This window comes from Bufo gargarizans, chromosome 3 (genome assembly GCF_014858855.1).
Source record: "Bufo gargarizans isolate SCDJY-AF-19 chromosome 3, ASM1485885v1, whole genome shotgun sequence".
Taxonomy (NCBI): Eukaryota; Metazoa; Chordata; class Amphibia; order Anura; family Bufonidae; genus Bufo; species Bufo gargarizans.
Window position 1 is genome coordinate 563,213,218 of NC_058082.1, and position 20,239 is coordinate 563,233,456.

At 44.7% G+C, this 20,239-nt stretch overlaps 1 protein-coding gene across 1 annotated transcript in view; it reads right to left on the minus strand.

Moving 5' to 3' along the window:
- Positions 1 to 19,201, minus strand: part of LOC122932828 (nectin-3-like protein) — a 56,783-nt gene extending 37,582 nt beyond the window's left edge. The window contains exon 1 of the mRNA XM_044287460.1: positions 19,101 to 19,201. Within this exon, the coding sequence (XP_044143395.1) occupies positions 19,101 to 19,152 (52 nt within the window). The 5' untranslated portion in view covers positions 19,153 to 19,201. The remainder of the gene's footprint in view (positions 1 to 19,100) is intronic.
- Between the last annotated feature and the right edge of the window lie 1,038 nt (positions 19,202 to 20,239).

A 20,239-nucleotide genomic window follows, 5' to 3' on the forward strand; every position in this document is an offset into this window, starting at 1 on the left:
GAACATTTGGCGCATCATAAAGAGGAAGGTGCAACAAAGAAGGCCCAAGACAATTGAACAGTTAGAGGCCTGTATTAGACAAGAATGGGAGAGCATTCCTATTTCTAAACTTGAGAAACTGGTCTCCTCGGTCCCCAGACGTCTGTTGAGTGTTGTAAGAAGAAGGGGAGATGCCACACAGTGGTGAAAATGGCCTTGTCCCAACTTTTTGGGGATTTGTTGACACCATGAAATTCTGATTCAACATATTTTTCCCTTAAAATTGTACATTTTTTCAGTTTAAACTTTTGTTCTGTAATTTATGTTCTATTCTGAATAAAATATTAGCAGTTGGCACCTCCACATCATTGCATTCAGTATTTATTCACGATTTGTATAGTGTCCCAACTTTTTTGGAATCCGGTTTGTACATTACCATGGCATCGACCTGTAGTTCTGAGCCTTTGTTAGGTCGAGCATGCTCAGTGTGTTGCTTTCAATCCTCTAGCTAAATGTCTTGTAAAACAAAAGGGCGTGTCAGCGTGCTGGTGATTGGTGAGTAGAGGGGGCGTGACTGGGCTGTATATCAGGCAGCCAATCAATAAACATCACAAGCAAAAACTCACAGCAGGAAAGCTAGGGATTGAGGGGATTGTAGTTTTTCAAAAATTAAGTTACTTTACCAGAATACCCCTTTAACTGTCTGGTGCCTTAGACTCCGCCCATCAATTAGGCCACACCTTGAAGTATAGCTCCGGTAAAAATAATAGGCAATGTTGAGCTACTAGGGTCATGTAACCTATCAAGGTCGTTGATTATTTCCCTGAGGTGCCTCAAATGCATGTTTTGGTTTATATAGGAAAAATTGAAAGCCATATGCTGTGACCTCACTTCCTGCTCTGCAGGTATTGGCTGAAATGTCACCTCACCGATTTCCTGCTTTGACCACCTCCCACATATGCTCTGTGTTATGCCAGTGGGTGTGGACCCACTGCACCACTGACTGGCAATACCCTGGAGGGGCGTGACTAAGTGAATACCTGGTCTTCACTAGAGCCTCTGATAGTGAGGATAGGCTTGGGCTATTTGGCATCTGGCGACTACTCTCTCCAGAGCAGTCCCCAAGTCAGTGGCAGCTGACCAGGGGGTTAGAGATACAGGTACAAAGCACCGAGGGGTATGACGCATTCACGAAGTCCGGGGTCAGGGCAGGCAGCGAACAAGTAAAGTCCAAAAACAAAGTCCAAGGTCAGAGGCAGACGGCAATCAAGTCCGTTGAATCAAGAAACAGGGTCCAGTACACAGAAACGCAGAACTACAAAACACCTTCACACAAGGAACTAGACTGGCTAGTGACCAAGATTGCTCAGGCACCTTCCTGGAGCAGGAAGTCAGACATAGGCTGGGGAGATAGAGGGCGTGTACGTGCTGCCTCACAAGGGAGGAGAGACACGCCCGTGCACGCCCAAACAACAGTACAAGACTAAAGCAGGAAGTAAACTCTGGCATGGAGCACAGATACAACAGTTAAAGGGTTTCTACCACCAGAAATACCGTTATATAGCTGACTGACATTACCGATGCGCTAATGCCAGCACTACATAACAGTATGTTTTTTACCTTTCTCCCTGCAGCCGTTTGGGAAAATACACACTTTTATAATATGCTAATGAGCCTCTAGGTGCTATGTGGGCATAGAATCAGCACCTAGAGGCTCCGTCTACTCACACTTTATCCCGCCCAAGTCCCCTGTTTTGACCCCCCGATCCTCTTGACCGATGTCACAGTTCGCAGCATCACTGATCAAATCCCGCGCCTGCGCCGTTCACTTCTGTGTGTGTTCGGCGCAAGCGCAGCGAGTGAATGATGCGTCCCTGGTGCCGGATTCCTCACTGCGCCCTGCGCCGACTACGTCACAGTGATGAAGCCGTCACCAGGAGAGCGGCCTTCACTCACTGAATACAAAAGTGAACGGCGCAGGCGCGGGATTTCATCAGCGATGCTGCGAACCGTGACATCAATCAAGAGGAGCGGGGCGGGCAAAACAGGGGACCTGTGCGGGATAAAGGGTGAGTGGACTGAGCCTCTAGGTGCTGATTTTATGCCCACATAGCACCTAGAGGCTCATTAGCATATTATAAAAGTGCTTATTTTACCAAAATGGCTGCAGGGAGAAAGGTAAAAAACATACTGTGCATCGCTAATGTCAGTCAGCTACATAACAGTAATTCTGGTGGTAGAAGCCCTTTAAGCTACCTGCTGCCCACGCTTGCCAGCATGGCGCATGGCAGCAGAAGGGAACGAGGGAGCCCGGCGCCCATGCCCGCGTGTGGGGCCAGCAGTGCAGGCACGGAGCGCTGGGCTAACACTGTGCACACCTTTCAACTTTTAAAGAACGGAAAGAGGGACACGTTAGGCAGGCCATGCCTCTAAAATACATAGTGCCATCCTCGTCCAGTGCGGATGATATAGACACATTTTTTCCATTGATCTAAATGTCCGATTTTCAGACATGTATGAATTTGTACACACATTACGGTATTGTATGACCTATATGAGCTTTATTTGGGGTCACTATGGTGACATTACGCCCACCGCCCTCGGGCGAGGCGGTTGTGACCTCACTGGACGGATAGAGCAGCAATCTACTACTGAGCTGGTGGTGAAGGCACGGTCTAGGACGGGGATGTCGGATACTTTGGAAAAGATTGACTAATAGAAATGTATGGGCATTTTGACCGGCACAATATATATTATACTCAACGACATGCGTGAGATACGCAGAGTGAAATCTAGAGGATGCATGGCATCAGCTCATTCTACAGTATCAGAGGGATGAACAGACAACCTTTGGCTCTCACCCATGATCCCATGTAGCGGGAGCTCAGTGGGTGCGTTCCCATGACCAGACCGCCAATCCGCAAAACACAGATACCAGGCACGTGCATGCCGTATCACGGTGTGGACCTACTGACTTCAATGGGTCTGTGGTCTGCATGTTGCAGTGAAATATAGGATCCTGAGGAGGCCCTAAAGAGCCCTCTGCTCCATGTGAGGGCCCCAGTGCTATACATAACAAAGGATAGGTGGGAGGCCCTTTTCAGATTTTGCATTGGGGCCCCGGAGCATCAGGATATGCCTCTCCATGTGGAAGATCTCTCTAGATAATATTTTTTATTTTAAAAAATTAATATATCATGCATAAAAACACAAATATCCCTGTATCCTTAATTTTAAAAAACATAAAAAAATAAAAATATTAATATTGCACATGTAATCACTACCATAAAATAGTGCACAGTCACGGTCCCGCTGTCTGTTCCTAGGGCCGAGCTCACGCGCTGCTTTAGAACATTTAATATTCCATAGCGATATTAACCCGTTAGCTGCCAGCTGGTTCCCACAATCAGTCCCCGCACCAGTGCCGGCACTTACTTCTCAGCGCATGCGGGTTAGGGGTATGAGACCAGCGGTCTGGAAGATAAACAGCCGCATATGAGAAAACCACGTATGTATTAACTGCTGTCAGCAATACCGAACCAACACATCAGGATTCTGGTAAGCAGATAGACAATACTTCATATCCGACTTGGGTGCAAAGCAAAGCACGTTATATACGGAACTGTAATACAAAGTGGAGGCAATAAGACGGTATTATAACAACTTAGAACGACACATTGAGGAAGATCACAATAACAGGAAGTCTTGTTTGCTCTTTTAACCACTTCACATCCGCCCTTAGGATATAAACGTCCTATGGGTGGATGTTCATCTCTGAATGGACGTTCTGGAACATTCATAAAGTGAAATTTTGAAATTTCCTCCCCATTTTCCTTTAATTCTTGTGGAACATCTAAAGGGTTAACAAAGTTTGTAAAATCAGTTTTGAGTAACTTGAGGGGTGTCGTTTCTACAATGGGGTCGTTTATGGGGGGGGGGGGTATCCACTATGTAAGCCCCACAAAGTGACTTCAGGCCTGAACTGGTCCTTAAAGAAGTGGGGTTTGGAAATTTCCTTAAAAATTTTAAGAATTGCTTCTAAACTTCTAAGCCTTGTAACGTCCTAAAAAATTAAAATTACATTAACAAAATGATGCCAGCATAAAGTAGACATATGGGGAATGTTAAGTAATAAATATTTTATGAGGTATTCCTTTCTGTTTTAAAAAGCAATGAAATAGAAATTTTGAAAATTGCTAATTTTTCCAATTTTTGGGTACATTTTGGATTATTTTATAAATAAAGGTGAAATATATCGACTCAAATTTACCATTGTCATGAAGTACAATGTGTCACGAGAAGACAATCTCAGAATGGCTTGGATAAATAAAAGTGTTCCAAAGTTATTACCGCATAACGTGACGCATGTCAGATTTGCAAAATTAGGCTCTATAAGGAAGGGGGAAATGGCCCGGATGTGAAGTGGTTAATATCGCTATGGAATATTAACAGCGTGTGAGCTCCGCACTAGGAACAGACAGAGGGACCGTGACTGTACATTATCTTATGGTAGTGATTACATGTGCAATAATTTTTTTAATGTAATTTTTTTAATGTTTTTTTTTATTAAGGATACAGGGATATTTGTGTTTTTATGCATGATATATTCATTTTTAAAAATAAATTGATATTTGTTTTATATACAGAGCCAGACCTTAATTAAATATTATACTATAGCAGCTAGGTGGTGTAGCAGGCTGGGCTATATTCAATGAGCTCCCTTACAAAAACTGTATTCGCGTAGATCTCCCTAGATAGCAGGATGGTGTCTGCAAATAAAAAAAATAAAAATAAAAAAACAAGTCCCATGTAACCAATGCCCCGCCCCACATCCAGCTGCCTAAAGGGGTGGTCTCACTTCAGCAAATGGCATTTACCAAGTAGAGAAAGTTAACCCTTTTGCCACAATGAAAGCGCTCATTCCCCATGACCCTTCCGCTGCCCCCCTCTTGCACCTACCTGGTGCTGCCTGAGGCGGTCGCCTCACCTGGCCTCATTGGTGGTGCACCCCTGGGTAACCCCAGGCTCTAACTCCCCCTTCCTTTCAGCAAGCCACCCACCACCCTGGCAAGCATAACCTGCAGGGACATAAGGATTCATATTTCCCCTGTCCTCCTGAAGGATAGCCTGTACCAGACAGGATATGGGCAGTGATGTCATAGGGCGTCCCTGAGGGGCCTGTATAAGGGAGGCTAGTGAGGGATGCCATACAGAGGCCCCACCACAGGACAGTGGACACCACAGGATGGGACAGTGCAGTCTACTACTGTATTCCATGCAGTATACTGATGTGTACCAGCCAGACGGAGGGCTATAGTATACTGCCTCCATCTGACTAAAGGCGCCCTATGGGAACGTTTAGCTTATACGTCATGAGTAGAGATGAGCAAAGTGTTGAAAAATTTGATTCGGATGCTGCACCAAACTTTACAAAAAAATTCACTTTGTGATGAATTTCCTTTCTTTGTAAGTAGTGGGTGCCACGACAGGGAGCGGCGATTGTGCTGCCCCCCCATCACCGTACCCCTCAGATGCCACGTTCGTAGCCGATTGCTGCATCTGACAGCAATAATACAGTGTAAAATAAAATAAAAAATCATACTTGCCCTCATCCGTTTGATCGCGAAGAGCTGGCCGCTGCCATCTTGATTAAAGATCTAGAGTAAAATCTTGCGTGCCCCTTTTTTATGCCATTTCATGCGAGATCTTCAATCGTGATGGCGGTGGCCGGCTCTTGGCGCTCAAATGGAGGAAGTACTGTAAGTATTATTTTTTTAACATTTTTTACCGTCACTCAGGGAAAATCGATCAGTATCACGAAGCACGAGGAAATTTGGATTCGCGGGGAATCGAATTTTCCCTAAAATTCGGATCGAAGTCTACTTTGTGGATTCGCTCAACACTAGTGGTGCATCTAACGTAGGGGAAAATGTGATGTGAGCCCTTCTTTAGATGCAGAGGGTATAATAGCCTATGGGCGGTGGGTGCTTCTGTATGACGTCCCTCACTAGCCTCCCTAAAACAGTCCCCTCAGGGAGGTCCTCTGACATCACTGCCCATATATGGACACTTGTCAAGGGGAGTCTCCGACAGTCTGTATGTGTGGGACTACTAGTCCCAGCAGCACAGTCCCGATAGCCCTGATGCACTCAGGGTCTTCCCTCGCTCGTGTGACCAGAGGACAGAACTCCTCCAGTCTTTGCCGGCTGTGTTTGCAGGGGCCACAGGAAGGGAAGATCCTGAGTACAGAGATGTCTCTTCACAGCAGCAAGGTTTCTCGGCCACTGATTTTTTATTTATTTTTTGCAAACTTTAACCCCTTACACCTGAGGCTGTGCTGCTTATGGTGGAAAGAGTTAAATTCTGCAAAAGAATTCAGTGGGAGGGGACAGAAAAAGACCATGGACCGGGCTGGGTCTCATAGGGAACTGTCAGTGTGAAACTGACACTCACGGCTCATGCACACGACCCTATGTATTTTGTGGTCCACAATAAAAAGGATGACATCCGTGTTGCATCCGTTTTTTTTTTTCCGCATCCATTATAACAATGTCTGTGCTTGTCCGCAAAATGGACAATAGGACATGTTCTATCTTTTTTGCAGAACGGACATACGGACACGGAATGCGCACACAGTCATTTCCTTTTTTTTCCCCTATTGAAGTGAATGGTTCCGCATGTTCTTTTTCTGCCCCCCCCCCCACACTGAATTATTTTGCATAATTTAACTATTTCCACCATAAGCAGCACAGCCTCAGGTGTAAGGGGTTAAAGTTTGCAAAAAAATTAATAAATCAGTGGCCGAGAAACCTTGCTGCTGTGAAGAGACATCTCTGTACTCGGGATCTTCCCTTCCTCTGGCCCCTGCAAACACAGCCAGCGAGGGGAAGGGAAGACCCTGAGTGCATCAGGGTTAGGGCTCCTTCAGACGGCCGTATGCTGTCCGCAAAAATGCGGATCCGTTTTTTTTTGCAGACAGTTCAGCATGTCCGCAAAAAAACCAACGTATTGCATTCCATTTTTTTGCTGATCAGTAGACTTCAATAGGGCCATGTCCTGATTTTCACCGACAAGTATAGGACATGTTTCATTTTTTTGCTGAGCCGTGCAATGGAAGAAAAGGGCCCTATGGAAGTGAATGGGGTAGCATCTAATCCGCAAAAAAAAGGGATCACAGCATACAGCCATCTGAATGAGCCCTTATCGGTACTGTGCTGCTGGGACTGGTAGTCCTACACATACAGTCGACAGGCCAGCCCTATTATTCACTCTCTCGGAGACTCCCTTTGACAAGTGTCCATATATGGGCAGTGATGTCAGAGGACCCCCCTGAGGGGACTGTTTAAGGGAGCCTCGTGAGGGACGTCATACAGAGGCACCCACCGCCCATAGGCTATTCTGACCTCTGCATCTAAAAAAGGGCTCACATCACTTTTTCCCCTACGTTAGATGCACCACTAGTGTTGAGCAAATCCACAAAGTAGACTTCAATGGGAACAATTACTTTAATTACGGTTCTATTTATCCACATAGTTTTTTTTCTTGTTCCTTAACCTTTTATTCCCATATGGTATGTACCTCTCACAATTAGAGTTTAGGATGCTTTTAAAAATATCCCATTTTGTGGCTGTATTTTTATTTTTGTTAGTTGCACTTATGGCCTCTCTTAGTTGGCAAAATTTAGCTTTTTTTGAAGTTTGGTATTTTTGTTCCTCCCTGTAGAAACGCTCTTTTGAATGACAATTGGAAGGTTATTACTTTATGGTCACTATTTCCCAGGTGTCCCCCAACCTGCACGTCTGTTGTTCTGTCAGGTCTACTGGTTAATACTAAGTCCAGTATGGCCGTCCCTCTAGTCGGGTCCTGAACCAGGTGGAAAAGGTAATTGTCTTTGGTTATTGCCAAGAACCTGTTTCCCTTATGAGATGTACAGCTCTCAGTTTCCCAGTCTATATCTGGGTAGTTGAAGTCTCCCATAATAACCACCTCATTATGATTTGCCGCCTCGTCTATCTCGTTTAGTAGTAGATTTTCTGTGGACTCTGGTATATTAGGTGGTTTATAGTAAACTCCTATTAGTAATTTATTATTGTTTTTGCCTCCATGTATTTCTACCCACAGTGACTCCACATGTTCATGTCCCTCACTTATATCTTCTCGGACTGTGGGCTTTAGACCGGACTTTACATACAGGCAGACCCCTCCCCCTCTCCGGTTTTGGTGATCCTTTCTAAACAGACTGTAACCCTGTACATTAACCTCCCAGTCATAGCTATCATCCAGCCATCTCTCAGTTATTCCCACTGTCATAGCCATCATCCAGCCATGTCTCAGTTATTCCCACTGTCATAGCTATCATCCAGCCATGTCTCAGTTATTCCCACTATGTCATACTTCTCCTCACACATCACTAATTCCAGTTTCCCAGTTTTATTAGTCATGCTTCTGGCATTAGTAGACATACAGTTAAGAGGTTTATGTATATTTTTTACCCTACACCTTTCCTTCTGATCTGTTCTAGTCCCTCCTTCCATTCCTCCCCCAGTCGCACTACCTCGCCCCCGGGCTCTACCTGCACTATCTTCCCATCCTATAACATAATTACCCTCCCCCCAGTCCCTAGTTTAAACATTCCTCCAACCTTCTAGCCATCTTCTCCCCCAACACAGCGGCCCTTCCCCATTGAGGTGCAGCCCATCACTACAATAGAGCCTGTATCCAAAAGAGAAGTTGGCCCAGTTCTCCAGGAACCCAAAGCCCTCTTTCATACACCAGTTCTTGAGCCACTTGTTAACCTCCCTAATCTCCTGCTGCTTTTCTTGTGTGGCTCGTGGTACCGGTAGTATTTTGGAAAACACTACCTTTGAGGTCCTTGCCCTAAGCTTGTGACCTAAATCCCTAAAATCATTTTAAAGGATGCTCCACCTACCTCTAACTTTGCCGTTGGTTCTGATATGGACCATGACCGCTGGATCTTCTCCAGCCCCTCCAAGTAATCTGTCAACCCAATCCACGATGTGTTGAACTCGAGTGCCAGGAAGACAACAAACCGTTCGACGATCCCGGTCTTTGTGACAGATCGCCCTATGTAGCTGGCCAGCTAAGACCTTTCCTAGGTTGCTAATATGGCTTATAAGTGCATACAGCTAGATATGACAATAACCTTAATGCAGTTCATATGTTTAAGTGTTAAAGACAAAAGCAGAGTTATTTACAGTGACTTCATGGTTGGATGTCATATAACTGTTATATTTTGTATTCACAGAAGCAGAAAAGAAAATATGCCTTTAACCACTTAAGGACCACAGGTTTATACCCCCCTAGTGACCAGGCCCTTTTTTACAAATCGGCACTCCACAACTTTAGCGGTTTATTGCTCGGTCATGCAACTTACCACCCAAATGAATTTTATCTCCTTTTCTTCTCACTAATAGAGCTTTCATTTGGTGGTATTTCATTGCTGCTGACATTTTTACTTTTTTTGTTATTAATCGAAATTTAACTGCAAAAAAGTGTCACACATCTGGTATCGCCGTACTCAGGAGAAGTTGGGGAATGTGTTTTGGGGTGTCATTTTACATATACCTATGCTGGGTGAGAGAAATATCTTGGCAAAAGACAACTTTTCCAATTTTTTTTATACAAAGTTGGCATTTGACCAAGATATTTATCTCACCCATGGGTATATGTAAAATGACACCCCAAAACACATTCCCCAACTTCTCCTGAGTACGGCGATACCAGATGTGTGACACTTTTTTGCAGCCTAGGTGGGCAAAGGGGCACACATTCCAAAGAGCACCTTTAGGATTTCACCAGCCATTTTTTACAGATTTTGATTTCAAACTACTTCTCACGCATATGGGCCCCTAAATTGCCAGGGCAGTATAACTACCCCACAAGTGACCCCATTTTGGAAAGAAGACACCTCAGGGTATTCCGTGAGGGGAATGGCGAGTTCCTAGAATTTTTTATTTTTTGTCGCAAGTTAGTGGAATATGAGACTTTGTAAGGAAAAAAAATAAAATAATAAATCATCATTTTCCGCTAACTTGTGACAAAAAATAAAAAATTCTAGGAAATCGCCATGCCCCTCACGGAATACCTTGGGGTGTCTTCTTTCCAAAATGGGGTCACTTGTGGGGTAGTTATACTGCCCTGGCATTTTAGGGGCCCATATGCATGAGAAGTAGTTTGCAATCAAAATCAGTAAAAAATGACCAGTGAAATCCGAAAGGTGCTCTTTGGAATGTGTGCCCCTTTGCCCCCCTAGGCTGCAAAAAAGTGTCACACATCTGGTATCGCCGTACTCAGGAGAAGTTGGGGAATGTGTTTTGGAGTGTCATTTTACATATACCCATGCTGGGTGAGAGAAATATCTTGGCAAAAGACAACATTTCCCATTTGTTTTATACAAAGTTGGCATTTGACCAAGATATTTATCTCACCCAGCATGGGTATATGTAAAATGACACCCCAAAACACATTCCCCAACTTCTCCTGAGTACGGTGATACCACATGTGTGACACTTTTTTGCAGCCTAGATGCGCAAAGGTGCCCAAATTCCTTTTAGGAGGGCATTTTTAGACATTTGGATCCCAGACTTCTTCTCACGCTTTAGGGCCCCTAAAAAGCCAGGGCAGTATAAATACCCCACATGTGACCCCATTTTGGAAAGAAGACACCCCAAGGTATTCAATGAGGGGCATGGCGAGTTCATAGAAATATTTTTTTTTTGGCATAAGTTAGCGGAAATTGATATATATATTTTTTTTCTCACAAAGTCTCAATTTCCGCTAACTTGGGTCAAAAATTTTAAACTTTCATGGACTCAATATGCTCCTCAGCGAATACCTTGGGGTGTCTTCTTTCCAAAATGGGGTCATTTGTGGGGTGTTTGTACTGCCCTGGCATTTGAGGGTCTCCGCAATCATTACATGTATGGCCAGCATTAGGAGTTTCTGCTATTCTCCTTATATTGAGCATACAGGTAATGAGATTTTTTTTTCCGTTCAGCCTCTGGGCTGAAAGAAAAAAAATTAACGGCACAGATTTCTTCATTCGCATCGATCAATGTGGATGAAAAAATCTCTGCCAAAAAAAAAAAAAGGAGGGGGAAAGGCGTCTGCCAGGACATAGGAGCTCCGCCCAACATCCATACCCACTTAGCTCGTATTCCCTGGCAAACCCGATTTCTCCATTCACATCAATCGATGTGGATGAATAAATCATTGCCGGGATTTTTTATATTTTTTTATATATACAAAGAGTTTGCCAAAGTATATGAACACCGCCGCCTCCTCAGCCGATATGCCTCGGCAAACGTATCTTTTACTGCAGAGGAGAAATCTCGTCTTGCAGCGCCGCATACACTGACTTTTGTGTAATCTGACAGCAGCGCAATGCTTCTATCAGAATGCACATCAGTGCTTCAGCTGCTTGATCGCTTGGTCCACCTAGAAGGTAAAAGAAAAACAGGCCGCAACGCAATAAATTTATTAACATTAACTTTAGAGAACATTAACTTTTATAAACTTTTGAAACAGAACAATAACTTTTTTGCTTACCGGTGATTTTTTATTTATTTTTTTGTTTTTTTTACCTTTATTGGGCAAACCTCTCCTTCCCTTTAGGACAATGTGCAAAGCGCAAATCGCCCAGAGATGTGGCCAAGTACATTATGCACTTTGTCCCAGGTGAAAGGAGAGGTTTGTGGCAGCTCTGTGTGAAAGGGCCCTAAGACCCATGTGTGCCTGTCCTGTGTACGCAATCCCTATGCTAATAGTGTACCTGAGTGTGGAACTTGCGGAAACACTCCCCTATGCATAGGGCAGGCTGGTCAGGACAGTCAGGACAAAAAAAGGTGGTATCACGCCTTATTCCACCCCTGCTACAGACACGACATCTTTTTCTTGGGGAACGTTGAGTTGGGGTACCAGGATAGACAGACGGGAAGTGTCTGCCATGTAGCTGGCTCACTACATCAGGGCCTTGGGGCACGGACCCTCCTGGATACAGGATTTCCGAAATGATCTCTTCCTGGAATTTTAGGAAGGATCCTGTTCTCCCAGCCTTACTGTAGAGAACAAAACTATTGTACATTGCCAATTGGATCAAATAAACAGACACCTTCTTATACCAGCGTCTGGTTCTGCGGGAAACTAAATAGGGAGCCAACATCTGGTCATTGAAGTCCACCCCTCCCATGTGAAGGTTATAGTCGTGGACAGAGAGGGGTTTCACAATGACTCCAGTTGCCCTTTCAATTTGTACAGTCGTGTCTGCGTGAATGGTGGACAGAAGGTAAACGTCCCTCTTGTCCCTCCACTTCACTGCGAGCAGTTCTTAGTCGCACAAGGCAGCCCTCTCCCCCCGTGCAAGTCGGGTACTAACGAGCCGTTGGGGGAAGCCCCGGCGACTAGGTCGCGCGGTGCCACAGCATTGAATTCCGACTATATGTAAGTGCCGAAAGAGGGCCACACTTAAGTAAAAATTATCCACGTATAAGTGGTACCCCTTGTGGAATAAGGGTGACACCAAGTCCCAGACAATCTTGCCACTGCTCCCCAGGTAGTCAGGTCATACGACCGGCACCAGTTTTGAGTCTTTTCCCTCATAGACCCTAAAACGATATGTGTAGCCTGTGGCCCTTTCATAGAGCTTATACAGTTTGACCCCATACCGGGCGCGCTTGCTGGGGATGTACTGTTTTATGCCAAGGCGCCCGGTAAAATGTACTAGGGACTCGTCTATGCAGACGTTTTGATTGGGGTATACGCATCTGCAAATCTGGATGACAAATGGTCTATGAGGGGCCGAATTTTGTGGAGCCGGTCATAAGCAGGATGGCCTCTTGGATGACAGGTGCTATTGTCAGCAAAATGCATAAAGCACATGATGACCTCAAAACGTGCCCTGGACATTGCAGCAGAGAACATGGGCATGTAATGTATTGGGTCTTTAGACCAATATGACTGCAATACATTTTTTTTAGTTAGACCCATGCTGAGGATAAGGCCCAAAAAAAATTTAAACTCGGAAACGGTGACTGGTTTCCACCGGAAAGGCTGGGCATAGTAGCTTTCCGGATTGGCGGTAATAAACTGTGTGGCGTAGAGGTTGGTTTTAGCCACAACTAGGTCATAGAGATCCGCGGTTAAGAACAGCTAAAAAAACTGAAGGGCCGATCCTAAATGAGCCGTCTCCACGCGAACTCCAGACTGGGCGGTTAAAGGGGGCAATACGGGTGCGGCGGAATCAGAGGATTGCCAATTAGGATTTGCCAGCACCTCTGGCAGACTAAGGGTTCTACGGGCCTATGAACGCGGTGGCTGCGACGGGGGAGTTATTGCACGTGCCACCGTACCAGCTGGACCTGCCCTTCTGGTGCTCGCCACTTCACCAGGGAATACGGCAGTGCTGGTAGAAAGTCCAGGATGTGCTGCGCTGCTGGTGTATGCCGCACCATAAGCAAGATCAGCGCTAGCACCACTCTGCTGCAAATGAGGCTCATCATGCGGGGTATGCATTACACTGACATGGGATCGGGTACGCCTGACCGTAGCAGGGACCTCTACCTCGTCATCTTCGCTAGCGGTTAGAGTGCCACTGCTGTCTACAGGTTTATATTCTGAACCACTGGATTCAGCGGATAAGGCGTCCCCATCGCTTTCATCCATCACGGCCAGAATCCTGTAGGCCTCTTCAGCGGAATACCCCTTGTTTGACATTTTGGGTTCACTAAATTTAGGGGGTATTCCTCTGAGACTACCCGGGAAAAAGAGCAAACCTACCTAGTAAAAAGGAGTGCTTGCGAAGTAAAGCTGCGATCGCTAATAAAGATCCAAAAAGCTCAAAAGTGATCTTTTATAGCGGCGCAGCGATTTTACGGTGTTTTTGCAGTGATCAGAAAAAAAAAATTCTGTCACTGCGGTGGGGCGGACTGAACGCAAGTGTGCGCACAAGATCAGGCCTGATCGGGCGAACACGGCGTTTTTTGTAGAACCTAAGGTGACCCTAATGTACTGATATAGATCTGATTGCGATCAGTATTGATCACTTACAGATACTATATAGTACTAGTGCTGATTAGCGACAGCGATGACGCTGATCAGCGACAAATCAGTGACTGTGGTGCGGTGGGCTGGGCGCTAAACTACCTAGCAAGTAGCTAACTACCTGGCAGGGATGAGGGACCCTTACAGGGGGGGTGATCAATGACAGGGGGTGATCAATGACAGGGGGTGGATAAGGGGGTGATCAGGGTGATCAGGGAGTCTAATATGGGTGATCAGGTGCTAAATAAGGGGTTAATAAATGACAGGGTAATGTCTAATGTGTAGTGTGGTGATTTGGTGCTACTTACAGAGCTGCCTGTGTCCTCTGGTGGTCGATCCAAGCAAAAGGGACCACCAGAGGACCAGGCAGCAGTTATATCAGACGCTATTTTCAAAATAGCGTCTGACATAACCATTTCATTGGTCGATTCAAAAATCCACAGCCTGCCAGCCAATGATCGCGGCCGGCAGGCTGCAGATGAACTTGTGAACTACGCGATCCTGTGAACGCGCGGTCCTGTGAGTATGTGAATGTAAGGTAAGCTCAATGACACAGCAGACATAACAGAACGCATAGAGTTAAACTGTTGTTGCTGAGCAGGAGTCTGTCACGGACGGTGTACAGGAAACAAGACAAAGCAACATGCATATATGACTGAGTGGATCCAAAGCTAAGGAACCAAAAGGGAGACCCCTGCACAAGACCTGAGACTATCCCTGGCTGCTCAGCCTATGCAAAGATCCGAAAGGTGGAGGTTTGCATATCCACGTACCTCGACTATATAACCCCTGAACACCCTACAATAGTGAGGGGACACGACCACCGGCTCCCTACTCCAGACACGGAGGGAGTCAGGGTCACCTGGGATCCAGCAAACCGAAAATAACAGATAAATGTTCAGCACTTAACTTTGTAGCAGACTGGAAAACAAGATCAGCATGCACACACACTCCAAGAGGAAGTATAAGCCGCCCAGCAATGCACCATGGGGAGGGATTTAAAGGGAAGCAATCAGTCCAACTCCATGACAGCTGAGAGAGGCTAACGAGATGAGGAACTGAACAGCACAACAAAGAGAACTCAAGGAGGAGGTTCTGAAAGGCCTCTGTCAGAGCTTCTCAGCTGTCTGGTTGTGACAGAGTCTTGACCAATCACAGTCAGCCTCACACTGAGCCTGTGTGGGAAATTCCCTAGCTGGAATCAATATTCACCAGAGAGAGGAGCTGAACAGACACACAGTTCCAGTCAAAATTCATTTTTATGGAAGCAAAGAGGCCAAAATAGATATTTAGAACAGTTATGATATGTTCCTATTGTTAGTATTGTGACTAGAACAGTATACTGAACCAGTTATATGTGTTTACTTACAGTTTTTACCAAATTACGAACTGCTCAGACCAGATCATAATAAGCCAAATTACAAACTGCTCAAAACAATTGCATAGAACAAACTGCAAACCAAGTGGAGCAAGTAGAACTATTAGTTAGACCTCAGATGTACCTCTCAGAGAGATCATAAAGTGCTTAAATAACTTAAACTGAGAGTACAGATACTCAAGAGAGAAATATATCCACCATTTTATGTTGACTGACAAGATTGAACAGATGAACCACCATCTTATGCATACCGCCATTTTGTGATACTTTATTCAACACGTGTTTTGCACATGGACGGCAGTGTTATATATGAAGAAAAGTTGAAGTTAATAAAGAAGTTATTTCAAGCATTTGGTGTGCTCTTTAAACCTACAGCTTCCATAGAACAGCGCTAGAGGAATTACAGAGTAATAGACAGTCTGGTTATACTAAAAGGTTAGAGATATCAAAATTCTTCTAATGCCACAGCGCAAAAGGCACTTCATAGTGCTGCACCTGTCACACCCTATCCATACCCCAAATAATTGAGTCTCCCACTACCAGCACCCATCTGCCCTGCTCTCCTGGTCCCCTGCTTAATGGAGCTGACATTCCCCTGACTGGCAGAGGAAGGGTCCGGCTGCAGCAGTGCCATCCCTGAACTGACATCCCCCTCATCTGCCAACCTTGTGTCCGATCAGGGCTAGCCTCCCTGGCACTCTTCCCTCTACCCCGCTTTCTAACTGTTACCCAGCTAGCTGCCTCACTTTCCTGAGCCTCCTCGCTACCACATCTACCCCATAGAGCGCTTGCTCAGTGAGAAGCAAACTCTTTTCCAAATTATCAACGCTTCTCAGTGTTGAAACTCGCCCGGTTAGATACTCGATGTGCGATTCCAAACGGGCAATTTGCTCACGTTTTGAACAAAGATATGCACACTCAAACGGCTGTTCCAGGACTGCATACATCATGCAAGATGTGCACTGGACTGCGTTGTCAATAATGGAACACATGCTAAATGGGGATTACGCAAGAAAAGAGAATAATAAAATATAGTGCAGTGATAAGAATGTAACTTACTGTAGTCCCCTCCTAAAGTCCCTGAATCTGAAGTCACGTAATGTAAAGTCACACACTTAATACAAACACACACTTGAAATCAAATACGTGAACGCTCACAAACTCGTGTTGTTTGTCTGCTTGTATAAGTGCAGCCCACAAACCAGATGATGTTTAGATATATACAAATGAGCCTCTAGGAGCAACAAGGGCATTGCCGTTACACCTAGAAGCTCAGCTCTCTCTGAAAGTGCCTCACCCTCTCCACTTTGATTGACAGGGCCAGGCGTGATGACATTTTCACTACCCTGCCATGTCAATCAAAGTGCAGAGGGTGCAGCATATAGAACCTGCATTCCCTGAGTTTAATGGAGGCCACTACATCACCAGAGGAAGTAGTATTTAGTGTAGGCCTCTGAGCTAAACAGATCACCTGGTCGTTGGAGGACAGGCACAAATAATTTAGTACAAAATGTATTTGCAAAGAATGCAAATCAGCCTCTGGGAGCAATGGGCTCATTGCCGTTACATCTAGAAGCTCAGCTCTCTCTGTAAGTGCTGCGCTCTCTACACTTTGATTGACAGGGCCAGGCGTGATGTCATTTTCACTGCCCGGCCGTCTCAATCAAAGCACAGAGGGTGCAGCATGTGGAACCTGCATTCCCTGGGTTTAATGGAGGCCACTAGCACCAGAGGAGGTAGTATTTAGTGTAGGTTCCTGTCCTAAAGAGATCGCCTTGTCGTTGGCGGACAGGCACAAATAATTTTGTACAAAATGTATTTCCCAAGAATCTCGCATTTATAAAGTAGCATTAGCACTTTCACATTTTCTATAGTGAGTATGGCACCACTGTATCTACTTTGTTATTTCTGTTTGCAGAATTCTGGTGCATTGCGTCTATTTACCTTTGGCCTCACCAACCTGAGAGGAACAGGTGCTTCAAAAATATGGTGCTCATTCTGAACACAAAGTATTTCTCAAAGTATTTGCGCTGACAAACATGCATTGATAAATCCCTTGCTTCTGTTCTATTATACAGCTAGCTGACTGCCTGCAGCCACCACTGGGGGGAGCTCAATGAATAGGAATTAATACAACTACAATGAATGCTGTAATAATCTCTTTGCATGGAGCTCCCCCTAATGGCAGCTGCGTGAAAAGAATACGTTCTGTGCAGTCGCTCGGTCCGCCTATATTGTAGGTATGCCGCTGGGCTGGGCTCACTGCAAGACTTCAAAAGACTAGAATACATTTTGGATTTTTCTGTTGCTGGTTCTCTGGCACCGTACAGATGGCAGCCAAAACCTTACAAACGCCTTCAAAGCGACTTTTTTATATTGACCCCGTAAGGTTCCCATCTTGGGGAAATTTTGACATATTTTAAATTTTTTATGAAAGAAAAAGGGAAAAAAATGGGTGTACGTTTGTATATTTTACACAAAGTCTGTTATACTATTGATACAACTAAGAAATAGATTAAATTTTTTTATTAAATCAAAAAGGGGGAAAATGTGTGAATGTGTCTGGATGTCTGTGCACACAGTCTTCTATACTGTTGCTAAAACTAATAACTATAGATATAACTTTTTATTTTATTTCACTTTTTATTTTTCATACATTTTTATTTTTACTTTTTAATGAAAAAAAGTGAATTAACCCCTTTCTGCCACAGTCACTGTAGGACTGCAGACTCGCAGTTCATTTTACAGCCAGCAGGTGGCGCGCTCCGATCAAGAAGATCTCCACTGACGGATTTGTTTTACTTTACATTGCGATGGATCGCTGCAAAACCCTGTTATATAAAAAGGGGAGAGCACTTTGGCTGAAGACTTTTTCCTACAGTTGTGTATGTCGGCCATTGACATGCCGCATACGATTGCGGTCTGCTACGCTGTTCCATACAGTTGGGGCACTGTATTCTGAAAGGGTTAATTGAAAGACTCCCCCTTACGTGTTGATACTCCTTAAGGCCTCTGACACACAAATGTTTTCTCATACGTTCCGTTTTTTTGCGTTTCGTATATATGGACCGTATATGGAACTATTCATTTCAATGGATCCGCAAAAAAAAGGTAGGTATCCTTTCCGTTTCCGTATTTCCGTTCCGTTCAAAGATAGAACATGTCCTGATATTGTCCGCATAACGGACAAGGATACAACTGTTCTATCAGGGGCCGGATGTTCTGTTCCGGAAACAAAGGAATGCACAGGGACGTCATCTGCATTTTTTGCATTTCCTTTTTTTATGCGGACCTCAAAATACTGAAAAAGCCATACGGTCGTGTGCAAGAGACCTAAACCACATGTACAGCGCCGGTGACGCCGGTGTAGCCGCATTAATAATAGTCTGGCAACTGCAGGAAGGGGTTAAAAACCATCACCGAAGACAAGTTCAAGGATAACACAAAAAAGCCAAAACCTCACAAGAAAATCTCTTCTAACCGTCACATTGTAAAGCAGAGGTCGTACAGAGAGATAGAAGTGAAACTAGGAGGCAGATCAATGACACATTCAGCTCTGCTACATAGAGGACACGTCGAGAGGAGAACAGCAGCACACTGCAGGCGTCAGAGCTCCCACAGTATAGTAAAGCAGAGGCTGACAGCAACTACAGGGTTAATACAGAATAAGTCCGCTCACACTCACCCTGACAGTACCCGACGTGCATTATGAGGGACACACAGAGCAGTATGGACATTTCCAACCCCACAGTGAGCACCAGCTCCTGGACTAAGCTCTCAGACAGTGTGCTCTGCTGGGGGAGGAGTCTCATTATCCTCTGATGACATCACCAGAGTGTATAAAAGCCAACCAGACAGCCTCCATAGACCAGCAGCAGTGGTGGAGCTGATGTGCTAGATCTGCCCCAGTCACCTCCAAGTCCTATCATTGGGAAGTGGAAGCATCTAGAATAAGAAGTGGAGGATCACACAAGCTCCTACATAAACACGGTCCATCCTCTGTTGTATCGCCGCTCACTGCACATCCAGACTGTCTCCGGAGGTGACATCAGCACAAGTATTTCCAAAACGGACCCCTCTTAGTGATTTATACATAGTAATTAGATCTCTCCTCAGTCGTCTTTTTTTCTAAAGTGAATAACCCTGATTTAGATAATCCTACCCTAGGACATGTTCTATTTTTTTTGCGGGGCTACAGAACGGACATACAGATGAGGATAGCACACGGTGTGCTGTCCGCATTTTTTGTGGGCCCATTGAAATAAATGGGTCCACATCCTATCAGCAAAAAAAAAAAAACGGACATGAAAACCAAATACGTTCGTGTGCATAAGTAGTGTTGATCACGAATATTCGAATTGTACATTTTTATTGCGAATATTGGAAAATTTGCAAATAATTATAATATAGTGATATATATTTATCATTTCGAATATTCAAGATTTTTTTTTAAACAGTACCCATGATGCCTCCCTGCTTCTAGCTTGTGGGCCAATGAGAAGGCTGCAATATATTTGACTTTAGGAGTAGTCTTGATTGGGAATTTTCGTACTGCGATTTTTTTATCGCAAATTTTTCAATTGCCGATTTACGCAATCAAGAAAGTAATGACTGAGATAACGAATTTTCGACTATATGGGGAATTTTCACAAAATATCACGAATTCGATTAGTGCCCCTGCCGCTCATCACTATGCATGAGGCCTTATGTATATAAGGTGTGTATATGTCTACTGCCTATAGTCGCTGCAGTGGCTTTTTTGATCTCTCTCCATTAGTTATACTGGTGTGTTGCGCGCATACACCAGCGCTAACCACTCTAGTA